The sequence below is a fragment of the Vigna unguiculata genome, chromosome 9, assembly GCF_004118075.2.
Source record: "Vigna unguiculata cultivar IT97K-499-35 chromosome 9, ASM411807v1, whole genome shotgun sequence".
Taxonomy (NCBI): Eukaryota; Viridiplantae; Streptophyta; class Magnoliopsida; order Fabales; family Fabaceae; genus Vigna; species Vigna unguiculata.
Window position 1 is genome coordinate 12,174,991 of NC_040287.1, and position 12,960 is coordinate 12,187,950.

At 34.2% G+C, this 12,960-nt stretch overlaps 2 protein-coding genes across 2 annotated transcripts; one reads left to right on the forward strand and one right to left on the reverse strand.

Annotated features, from left to right (window-relative positions):
• Positions 1-833: 833 nt before the first annotated feature.
• On the forward strand, positions 834-8,730 carry LOC114162314. Its single transcript, XM_028046159.1, has 5 exons — positions 834-1,001; positions 1,082-1,152; positions 2,762-2,865; positions 8,039-8,093; positions 8,306-8,730. Exons 1-5 carry the CDS (start codon positions 927-929, stop codon positions 8,433-8,435), a joined length of 435 nt encoding a protein of 144 aa, XP_027901960.1. The 5' UTR covers positions 834-926; the 3' UTR covers positions 8,436-8,730.
• Positions 8,731-9,513: 783 nt separating this feature from the next.
• On the reverse strand, positions 9,514-12,634 carry LOC114196127. Its single transcript, XM_028086659.1, has 5 exons — positions 12,445-12,634; positions 12,180-12,249; positions 11,543-11,676; positions 10,622-11,044; positions 9,514-10,352 (listed from the first exon to the last, which is right to left on the reverse strand). Exons 2-5 carry the CDS (start codon positions 12,204-12,206, stop codon positions 9,938-9,940), a joined length of 999 nt encoding a protein of 332 aa, XP_027942460.1. The 5' UTR covers positions 12,207-12,249; positions 12,445-12,634; the 3' UTR covers positions 9,514-9,937.
• Positions 12,635-12,960: the final 326 nt, after the last annotated feature.

Consider the following 12,960-nt stretch of genomic DNA (forward strand, 5'->3'; position numbering starts at 1 on the left):
GAGCAAATGATATAGGCAAAGCCCAAGCTATTAAAGAATTTGTTTTGAATGATGTATGGTGGGACAAAATTATGTATATTTTGGCTTTCACTCAGCCTATATATAACATGCTTAGAGCTTGTGATACAGGTAGTCCCACTCTCCTTCAATCTTGGTGGATGATGCATGGTTCTTCTGCCTCTCTCCTTCAAAAGCTAGCATAGAAACTTCTTGTGCAACCTTGCTCATCATTTTGTTGTGAAAGAAATTGGAGTACATATTCATTTATTCACTTATTAAAAAGAAATAAGTTGGATCCTAAAAGAGCAGAAGACTTAGTTTATGTGCATAATAATTTGTGACTTTTGGCTAGGAAGAATGAAGAGTACAATCAAGGGAGTAGTAAGATGTGGGACATTTGCGGAGATACATGGGATGGCTTCGATGACGATGAAAATCTCAGAGTGACAACATTATCTCTTGATGAACTAGATATGGAAGTTGCCTTATTTACAAATGATACTCAAGGAGAAGATGAAATTGACACCATTTTTATTTTTAGACAGTAAACAATAAATTATGATTTACAATTTTTATTTGTATTATTTAAAATTATAGTTTATTTTTTAAATTCATATATTGAGTTTAATAAATTTAGCATATTTAATTTAGATAATATTTATTAATAAAATTTACATTTGTGGTATGATTTAAAACAAATTATAGTAATAAAAATGTGTTGTATCCTGTATATTTTAAGGTAAGACGAATCGCCGTATCAAATATGCTCATCATAGTTAATTTTTTGGAATTTGTGATAATAACTTTGTTAAAGATAAAGACAAAAAAGTATATTTGTGATGTTGTATGATACGGAGTGAAACAGAAGCTCAATCATAGCAATTTACAAATGCAAAAGAACTGAGTTCCGAGGAAGAGAAAGTAAAATGGCGACCGTGCCTCCACCCTCTCCTCCTCCGCGCTCCGCCTCCGGTTCCGGCAACACCTCTCCCACCGGCAAGGTGAGTCAATTCACGCTCCTCAACTTCACGCATGCACACGCGCCTCTATGCTGATTATTCCCACGCTTTTCTCTTCTAAGGTGGAAGCTGCTACGAACAATGGGAATTGTGACGTCGACGATAAAAAACCTAACTTCACCGATGGGCTTGAGTAAGTCCTCCCATCCGGTGCTTATGTTCTGTGTATAGAGTTATCTTTTTTTTATTTTTTTTTTGGAATTTCTTGAGATCTTGAAGTGATTGGCTTGCTAGTTTAACGTTTTTGTAAATTTCAAGCGGTAATAGTTGCTATTATTTTCTTGCCATGGCAATGTCATTGATGATTATGAGCGGGCTCTGATCACAGTCTATGTTTTTTGTGGATGGGTCTGTATCTTTAGGTCTTGTGACTCATTTCTGTGTTTGAACTTAAAGTTAATATTTATAGGAAAGATAAAGACAGATGGATGAGGAAAAAAAGATAATAACAAGGGATGGAGATTGAAATCATGCAGATGAAATGGTCATAGAAAATGTTAACAGGAATTTAGGACAATATTGCATACCTTCTGTATCTAGGCTTTTTTCTTGTTGAGATAGAATTTCTTTTTGGTCAAGTAGTTTAGCGGTCTTGACTTGCTCACCTTCTGTAGCTGGGCTTTTTTTATTCTCTCATGAGGTGTTTCCTCACCCTTTAGATATGAGTCTAGCCCCCACTTAAATTTCTAATGCAATGGCTGTGACCATAGGTGCTTCCTGCTAGACTAAAACACCTGCAATGTGAGTAAATGTTGCTCAGATAAAACATCGCTTGTCGACTATGTCAAATAGAAGAAGTACCAAGTTTCAAGCTTAAGTGGCAGCAAGATGTTTGAATTTATCTCGCATTTGGAAATAAATGTGATCAATAGTAGAACTATTTCAAGCCATTTTTGAGATATTGATGACGGACTGCAATGTTGTTTTTTGTGTTGAAATTACTTTGTTATCTGCATTCTAAAGCAGAGTCTTCTGTATATTTAATATATTTTGCTCTGAATGAGAATCTCCTTTGAACCCATTACTTTCTTGTCATAGCAATATGCAATTTTAGTTGAAAGCATAAATCTCTCTGTTTGTTCAAATTACTACCTAGCTGTGTCACCTTCTATATTGTGGTCATAATTTAGTGACATCTTTTGGCATATGTGAGGTCGCCACAATAAAATTTATTGTAATGTTCTCTCAGTTGATTTTGCATAATAATATAATTGCTGATTCTGTCCTTTTCCATTGTGTATGGGTTGGGAAGCTAGGGAAGGCTTAAGAGTTTACTTCTCTTTTAATATCTTCTTGTTTTGTGTATGTTGTCTATCCAAATTCCTTCTCACCATAGTGGTTTAGGAAGATCAGAGCCATATCAGTATCTCATGGTGCTGACTGAAAATTTTCATGGATGTTTGTAAATAAATTAAACTGCACATCTGGTCTCTTTAGTCATAATTTCATCGTCAGTTACACAGTCATCAATTTTCCCCTTACATAGTCATTAGTTTCCTCCAATATGCACATCACGTCCACATTCCAAGTGAGTGATATTTCCCTGACACACCTCTGTTATTATCAGATTTTCCCCTTTATTTCATTCTGTTTTTTGACAAGAAAATCCAGTTTAGAATGCTGTAAAGTTTGGGTCTTGTATTCTAATTGACACAAATCTAAAATCGGTGGATTGAAAAGTGTTATTAGCTGCAAGTAATTTGTCCAACCTGAAATAATTTATCATATTCTTCAATTTACAGTCACTTGGACAGTCCACAGTGCATTGAGAGATTCAGAAAATATGACAATGATTACGCTCATCGATTGGTGGGAAAATATTTCTCTAACAAAAACCTTTATGGAGGTATGCAAAACATTAGCTATTTAAGAAGGAATCTGCAGATAACTTACTATGCATTATAACATGTTTGCTTTCTCCGCTACTATTATTACATTTTCCTTTGATTTTTTGTGTGAAGAGCCCATACTGCGTACCTTTTTGAACATTTTTTGGTGCTGTTTGTGCGTATTGCTTTAATTTATTACCTTGAATTTTTTTTTACCTACAAGAGCCCATTTGATTGCTTTTTCATTGCAAAAAACTTATTATTTTTGTATTTGTAAATTTATAAGATGTACTCAAACAATGATAATAGAGGGAGATATCAATTTTAAATGGACAAATGAATATCAAAAAAATATACGTGAGCTTCAAATCAAGTTCATTCGGAAGAGGGTGTGTTTATTGTCAGTGGAAAGAGATCAATCAACATTTTGAAGCTATCGTTAAGCAATATGTATACAAAACTCTGAAAGATAATAGTGGTTTAATGAAGAAAGAATATGTATTACTAAATGAAATAAGTAGCACTTATTAAAGAGAGATTTATATAAGAAAATCATGTGAACATTCCATTATATTCTATGATCTCAATTTAACTAATAATAATATTTTGAAATAAAAGAAAATTCAAAAGTTAATATTTTAGTTTCAGAGTGCTAGCAACACACTCTAAGTATTAGTTAACATATATTAAATATCACAATTTTTTATAGTTCCCCCTTATATAAGGAGTCCTATTCTCTACCTTTCTATAACTTCTAACCAAACAATTGGGTTGTGCTAGAGAGAATATTATTAGCATGGTAGTTGATTCGAGATACAAATTATGTATCAAAGAACTTATATTTTAAATTGTGAGTCGGTTTGTACTATGAATCATAAGATTCATAAACATTAAAAAATGTAACATATATTTAAATTTAAAAGATATGTAAAATGCAAAGATACAATTAATAACAAAATAACCTCAGTCAAAAAGAGTGGTTGATTCTTTCTATTTACTACACAATTTCAGTAACACAACCTTCGAAAAAATATTGTGGTTGTTGCATAAGATAAGATTCCTATAACCATAGATATATGATACCAAACAAATTTTGCATTATGGCCATTCAAAAAATAAGTGTTGTTGTTTTTGCTACTAAACAATTACTAAATACTATGGTTGTTGATTATACATACTAAACTATAGTGCATGAGATTAGATATTTGTGAGTGGTTCGATAGCGGTCCCATAGGGAGGACACAATAGATCTAATAAACCTCACTAGGATAGGATCTTATACCATATTAAGAAGTGAGTTTAAGTTTAACTCATCAGTACAAACCGGCTTGTAAAGTGAGTATTGCCCTCACTTATATATTCTAATTTGCCGCTATAACTAGTAGATGTGAGATCTACAACAGATCCAAGAGTATTCTTTTGTTGCTTAATACAATTTAATGTAAGATAAGAATTAGCAAAACATGTGACGGCTTGTTTTGCTAATGCATTTCCATTAGAGTGCTTTCTACACAAATTAAGAATCCATGTGAACCTATATATGTAAGTAGTGATTTTCTTTGCATTGCCAATATATTTAAAATATTGGAAGCTCTTCAATATCATCAAGAACTAGATCAAGACAATGAGCTACACAAGGGAACCAAAATAATTTGGCTCTCTTTTCCATTAACATTCTCCTTGTCACAAGGTTAGAAGCTCCATTTGTAACAAATTGGACAACATGTTCGTCTCCAATTTCATCCACTATGTTGTTGTTTCTCGAGAATTTGGTTTGATGCTTGTTCAAGTAATTTTAATGAACCAAATATACTCGATGTGGATTATTGTAATAGGATTAGCAAACAATTTTTTTTAAAATCTAAGTTGAATTGTCCTCTTATGTGAATGTTAATTAAGAACTCTTGCATTTCTTTCCAATAAGCAGACTTCTAGAAAGCCTTAGATAATCTTGAAATTTTAATACTTGAAATCTGAACTTTCTTTCAATAACGTAAATGAAAATGTTGAAGATGAAGGCGAATTCAAGTAGTATGTGCTTGAAAACACTAGAAACGTAAATTGGCGAGGAAATAAATGAACTAGAAAAGTAAATGCTAGAAACGTAAAATGCAAGAAAATAAATTACATAAAAACAAGAACGGGTAAAAGAAATCAACTAAAGCAGTGACCCAAATTGCTACAATCATCATCACTGGAGTTGCCACTATCTTGTTCGCGGTGGTTTTAGAGTGTTTGTGTTGTAAATACAATTTGTCACACCATTATAAACACAAATAACCTATTTATATTTCCCTACCCATTTTGACAGTTAAGCCAAAATAAAAACAAAAACAAAATTGCATAATAATAAGATAAACCGTCTAAAACTGCTCACGTTGCATCAGTTATGCCTACTAAGCCCATCCTTGAAGCAATTACTTTTACTCAGTGTCTCCTTCGATCTTCATGTAACTTCTCCTTCGATTTTGTCTTATGAGTGCCTTTTTCGATATATTTTGAGTTTTCCTCTTCCTCGATCATCCCCTGACTCCTCCACTAAACCTTTCTCGATATTTTATATGATCATATATTTATTGATCTTTCCTTCGATTCTTTTGTTTCCTTTGATTTTTTTTACATCAATATCCTCGACAAAATGCCCCCAAGAGAATATTAATTCATGACCCTTATGAAAAATATTTTCCCAATCCTTGTAGAAATCTTCACAATTAGCCAACGTTTTGCATTCTTTAGCCTACACACCTATGCATTGATTAAACAGAAACGTCACATGGACCTGTCTTTTCACTAGCCCCTCATTAAATTGCATTTAACATGACTTACCACAAAGCTATCGAGTATCTCCCCTAAAAAGCGTCTTCAATTCTTTCCTATTCATTTGAAAATAATTATTTTTGCACCGTTAGATTTTTCGAGTGGTGGACTCGATGGTTTTGAACCAACCACAAATCATATAAAGTGGTGACAATCAAGGGTTTAAGTTGAGCAATGGGAGGTTATACTATCAGGACAAGTTGGCTATTCCCAAAGACTCAAAAAATCAACTCAATTTTGAAGGAATTTCATGATACTACGGTGGGAGGGCACTCGGGATATTTCTGAACTTACAAAAGGATTACTAGCTTGTTCTTTTGGGAAGCAATGAGGAAGAACATTCAAGAGTATGAGTAGAAATGTGATGTGTGTCAGAAAAAGAAGTATTAAACATTGAGTCTAGTAAGACTGTTGCAACCCTTACCTATTCCCAAACAGATTTGAACTGACCTTTCTATGGATTTCATTGGGGTCTAGCAAATGCAGGAGGAACGGATACAATATTGGTTGTGGTTGATAGACTTACAAAATATGCTCACTTTATTGCTTTGGCACATCCTTATAATGCCAAAGATGTTGCTGATTTATTTTTGAAGGAATTGGTAAAACTTCATGAATTTTCAGAATCCATTGTTTCCGATAAAGATAGGGTCTTTATGAGTTCTTTCTGGACAAAATTGTTTAAGTTAGCTGGGACTAGGTTGAAGTTCAGTTTTGTGTATCATCCGCAGACAAATGGGCAAACTGAAATAGTTAACTGATGCTTGGAGACTTATTTGAGATGGATGACATGCACTAAACCCACTGGCATAAATGGCATAGTTGGGTTGAATATTGGTATAATACCAACTATCATGATGCCACTAAGATAACACCTTTCAAGGCATTGTATGGAAGAGATCCTCCTCCCATGATTAGAGGAGATGTTTCAGCAACTCCTATGAACGAAGTAGCTGTGGTGATACAAGACAAAAATGAAGTGCTAGAGATTATGAGAGACCACCTAGTACATGCCCATAATCTTATGAGACAACAAGTTGACAAAACATAGAAGAGAAGTGGAGTATAAGGTTGGAGATGTGGTATACTTGAAGATTCAACAATACAAGTTGAAGAAATTGGCTAAGAGAATTAACCAAAAACTTAGCCCTATATAACGTGGTCCTTATGAAATTATTGAGAAGGTTGCAGAAGTGGCTTTAGATTGAAAATGCCTGAGGATAGCTAGGTGCATCCAGTTTTTCATGTGTTTCTATTGAGGCTCATCGTGACTGCTGAAGTTGTTATCCTCAATTACCTCATTACGTGATTGAAGAATTTGAGTTACAAGTTCAACCCGAAGATGTTTTAGCGGTGAGAGGAGATAGTGACCAATCTTTGGAAGTCTTAGTGAAGTGGAAGAACATGCCAAATTGTGAGAATTCATAGGAATCACTGAGTAACATGATGGAAGCATTTCCTGAACTTCACCTTGAGGACAAGGTGAATTTTAAAGGGGAAGGTGTTGAAACGAACAAAGAATTGGTAGGGCATATTAGGAAGATTCAAAATGTTTGAGAGGAAGAAGTGGAAACCCATTTCTTGGGGACCACAGGCACACGCACACTGATTTTCCTAATAACAGAATTGTCTGTGTGGCAGGAGGAGATAATGTACGGAGTTTTGGAGAGAGAATAGGGAGTGTAAGGGTAGTAGTACATGATCTTTTGAGGAGGCTGGTTTTGGGTGGGGAGAAAATGAATTTTGGGTTGGGATTTGGCAATAGGACCGACGTTGTCGTAGTTACTTTGTTTTTTGGTTCAAGAAATAATACTAGGGATTTCCTTTCATTACTTTTCTGTATTTTTTGATACCTATCAGAGTTTCATGAAGTCATCGCCGAATGGTGAAGACTTTATCTTTGTATATGAGTTTTTCTTCAAGGAACTCAATGTCCCATTTCCTTCATCTCCCTTTGAATGTACAATGCTAACGGCCATTAATGTGCCAACTTCGCCCAGGGCTTTCTTAAAGGCTTTTCAAATACTTAGTTATTATCTCCAAATACACCCAACTAATAACAAATTTATGTTTTTTCACCTACTGAAACATGAACTAGAGAGAGGTTGGTCGGGTGTATCTAACGGGTGCTCAACATGGACCAGACTCGCTTTTATTGTGGGTTCCAGACTATTGTGTCTGGCAGTGTTTACCATAACGTCATGATCATTTGCATCTGAAAGCAGGTTAGAAGTAAATTTGAGGACTTCATTCTTAGTTTCTTGTGAACGTTGTATTATGAGTTTGATATTTAATTTTTATGTTGAAATATAAGTTTTAACTTCCACAAAAACAATCTAGTGTCAATTAATAGTAAATATATTTTTTTTGCAGGAAACGTATTTGATGTGCAACTAAGAGTAAAGGATGAAATGATAAATTCAAGCGGGTAAGCATGTGTTATGCGTCTCGCGCGTTCCATGTTAGAAAAAAATAAAGAGAAGAATACAAGTAAAGAATTCCTCTATCAATATTGTTAGCCTCTTTGTACAAAATAATAAAGTTCAATGCAAGAAAATTGGCTCAGCCCCGTATAAAAGTAGTGCATAATAGACCTTTAATATTCCCGTTACTAATTCCTGCTCGTTCATTTTTGTCTAGCTTGACTTGTTACAGGTCATATGCAGATCCTGTAGTAGGTTTTGAAGATCAATCCAGCAATGGATCAACACCACCAGCAGATTCCCAAGCTAGCATCCCCAATGGGAAGCATGTGGTGAAGAAGAACTGAATTAATATGCCTTGAGAAGTATCAATGCATGTCATCATAGAAATCTTAATGCAATTCAATGCACTTAGAAATTGTGGAACTTATGACTGAAGATGTTCATGGCCTCAACCATCAATTTCCTTGCCTGAGATTTTTCGATCATGATCTGCTCTGGGGTTACAACTATGTGTTAAGGGGTCATTATTTCTATGATGTTTCAGCCCGCTAAGTGAATAATTGTCACCATCTAATTCTCCATTTCATAACCATTTTCTAGTTTGCCTTAACTAGTTCGTAGTCTGGTACATTGAAAGTCCATAATATATAATATAGGAAAATATAGGTTAACAAAGTGGTTTTTTATAAATTTTGATAAACTATCTATTTAGGTAAAAAAAACATACTATTTTATTATTACTTCATTTTAATTAAAAAATAAAAAATTAATCTATTTTAATTTTATTCGTAGAAACTTTGAAACTTTGTCAAGTTTGTCAAAGAAAATGTCAAAAAATAGTTTTTCTATAATGCAATATAATTGGTACTTTGCTCCATGATGCTCTTTTTTTTTTTTATTTCGATGCATCCTAGCATCAGTTTGCATTAATGAAAAAAATGTCTCATTTTGTTTGTCTAAATATTGCTTCTATCAAAATTTAACGAGTGGAAACTGAGGAAAGTAATTGTAATAAAATAAGAAGCCTTTCGGGTGGAGACGGTGTACAACAAAATCATAGTTGTTTCACGAATACTAAAACACAAACTGTCGTGGAGGCTTTGCAAAATCTGCAAACGAGTCCATACAAGAAGAACCAAGGTAGATACACCAGATTAAGCAGACCAAGAATATTGTTGGCAATATAATGAGTTAAGAACCAAATAGGAAAAAAATCTCAGGTGACATCATACTGCTTAAACGATAAATTGAATACCAAAAGTCCTATTTAATGAGTTTATTAATAGACTAATATGTAACTAATTTCTGAACAGACTAACTAATGATCTTCTGACAGAAACTTTACCTCTGCTTTCATCACGCGGGGTCATTCTACAACCGACGTATTCTCCAGATCCTGGCTGACAAATGTTACAACCAGTGGGGCAAAGAAGCCTAAACAATCATCAATTCAGCCAGAAAAACGTTAATACTAGTTTCCTGTGTTCAACAACACTACGGTTGATGATACAACGGAAAAGACGGGTTTTTGGTAAACTACCAAATGACCAGCTGCAGAACAGAATCAATATCGCTTAAAACCTCGAAACACGAGAAGTGATTCAACAAAAATAAACAATTACAACCTAATCTAACAATAATGTAACGTTTTCAATATAACATGAATAGGAACTTAACTTCCTCAAGACCATTAACTAGGCTCAAAATACCAAAACCCCAACAGAAAACGGGATTGGCCAATCTCATTCAAAAAAAAGTCAACGCTACGGAGTATTCTCTCCTTCACCACTCTTTTAGCATTCCAGGAGACTACCCCTAAGAATATTTTCAATGTTCAAATTCAAACCTAAATAAGATTAGCCCTCTTCAGAAATCTGATTGTTCGACAATAATAGGGCCATATTGATTCCACATAATCAAGATACATCTCCAGTACCCATTCCTGCAATTCTTTCAACTTTTTTCTTGTTAGTTGTCTGTAGTCTCTATTTTTTGCGCTCAATATAGGCTGCAAAACATTAGTTGAGATATCCTCTTTGAGCTTGCCGCGAAAAATGTAGCTATAGGCAGAAATGCAGTAAGTGGGAGAATTCTTGAATAATTTCACAGTCTGTTTGAAGCTGAAGGCGTAGAGTGCACAAAGCCAACGTATTATCATGACTTGCATAGCCACAATTAGTGGCCCCAAAATCCATAAAGGAGTTAACTCCTTGGAAACTTCAGCACCATATTTTACATTAACAGCCAGGTAGAGAGGAACGCTGCAGATAAAAGATAAGGTTAGAAGACAGAAGCATTGTTGTGCCATCAAATGCTGTGAACATTGTCTAAAAGGGAAGAAAGTCGAAGAATGATGCAGAACCTAATAGTATGTTGACAAAGCAGTAACGTTGAACAAAATGTGACAAACTGAAAATTAACTTGAAGATGACAGAACAAAACTTGCATATGATACAACAAAAAAGCCAAACAAGTCCTCCTTTCACAAAGACTGCATAACTTGTAGAGAGTTAAAGACCATCGTACTTACAATATCAACAAAGGAATCTTTATTGTCACATCCAGGGCCAGAAAATGGGACCATGCTACCTTCAAAACTTCACCTCTTTCCTTAATTTGAGTCCCTTGAAGAGTTTTTGGTAAATCCCCAGCTGATGTGGGTTGTTCAAAAATCTTTTCCACTTCTTGACTTGCTGGCTGCGTGCGCAACATTTTCAGCCATTTATTGAAAAGCTTATGAATAGAGGATGATGTTGGAAGGCTATTATTTGTTTCAGATGCATAAGATAGTGGAACATTGTGAGCTTCCTCACTCTCTCCTAGTCTAACAGATGTCTTGGGTGCCTTCAATCTACTAGCCCTGGTTCCGGAATCATCATTTCGGGTGCTGCCTCTGAAGGCAGAAATCTTCAAAGGTTTGAGCTTACTTAGACAAAAGCAAGGAGGTCCTACGCTGGAAACAATAAACCCTTCCATGAGAAGCAGAACAACGAGGTCATGCACATTCAGTTACAGGACATGTTTGAGTGTGGAACAACAAGGGTATGCATATTCAAAGATTAATTGAAATATTGAAATCAATAAATATGAATACATATACAATATTGGTACTAGAAACAGAGAGAAGAGCATAATAAATGCATCAAACAAATTGTGTAAGTAATGTTTAAAAGTACAGATTGGTTTTTCTCCTCCGGAAATCATTTTCTTTGCCCTAATTCTACTAGCAGAAGAAAATTGTTAAAGATGAAAAAAAATTGCCCTAGTGTAATGTAAATATAATTGGTAGACAAGACTTGTATTATTTTTTAATCTTATTTCAAGGAAGTCACCTCAGAGTGAAATGGACGTTTGATTATGCTAATTAACTCTTTATCAAACAGCCACCTCTTACACTAGTTCTAAACTTCTTAAAGTGACCCAGACAACAAAGACCCTATTTAATTTCTACCTTAGACAAATATTCCGCTTTACTAGGCAATGCCAGTCAGTTCTTCCATTCATGTGATGCTTTGTTAAACACTCCTTCAACTTCAGCCTTTTGCTCCATGGCAAATGCCTCGAGGAAGATGTTACGTACAAACCCTACAAAAAGAAAGCAAATCATCAATAAAGTTCATAATCCATATACCCAACCATTTGAAATGTGAACATGAAAATTTGCTGACACCACCCTATAACAAGACTTATTAAACTTTTTTAAATGAGAAAAAGAGATATGTAATCTCAAATTTCAAAAACACATTGATCTTCCGATCTTCAGACCCCAGGACATTTCAAAACTAAACGGTGAAACCATGCGCTCCAATTATTAATTGGATACGAAAGTTATACCTTGCCACCAGAAATTGCATCCACCAAAACTAAATAAGCGTTTTTCAACAGTGAAAAGCTAGAAAGTACATATATCCCTTGGACACAAGCATCGACGACAATAAATCACATCGTTTGACATTTTTTCATTTCATAACCACTAATTTGACTAACAAGCATAAAACTAGATAGTAAAAAAGGAAAATAAAACTGAAAGTAAATTGCAAACACAATACAGTATTGTGAGGATATAAATAAACTCATAATCCAAATACCTGAGGCTGATGTGCTACGAAGGCCATTCTCCACTTTTATTCTTTATCCAATCCACTTAACAAACAGGACCTATTTAACAATGGAGTTAAAGATATATATAAGAAAAAGATAAAAAACAAAAAATAGAAGCCAAATTGCACAAAAGTATAACAGTTTTACATTTGAAATTTGAGAAATGAATGTAAACTAACTTTACAGAAAAGATATTGAGAGAAGGTTGTGGATAAAGCGAAATTTGGAGAAACGCGATAAGAAAAACGGTACCTATCGAAAAACGACGATGCAGTTTCGGTGGGGAAATGAATTGAAATTGCAGAAGAGTGTGGGTGAAGGAAATTGCAAGCGTAGAACCCTAATCCAAAGATGAAAGAGCAAAACAGAAAGAATATACGATATGATATGATATCTGTAACACAGTGCCACCACCCCTATCCCTTCTTCCCCTAATTCTTCAGTTTTTGTTTTGTTTTACTTTTATACAAGAAATGCAAACAAATAATGGCAATAATTTTTTAAGAAAAATGTTTTTTTTAAATAATTAAATTTAAATTTTACTTTTTAAGAAAAAATATTTTAGAGGTTACTGTGCTTTTGCTAAAGTCTTTTAAAGTGCATAATTTAAGAAAAAAATGTATTAGTTTGGGATACTTCTTCTTTAGAAAAGATTTTTTTTTAGTTTAAATTAATTTTTGACTCTTTCAAACATTTATATTTTGAATCATGATTCTATCAATCTTTTAAGAACTCGATTGAATTTCTCTATCTGCAAATGAGACTCGG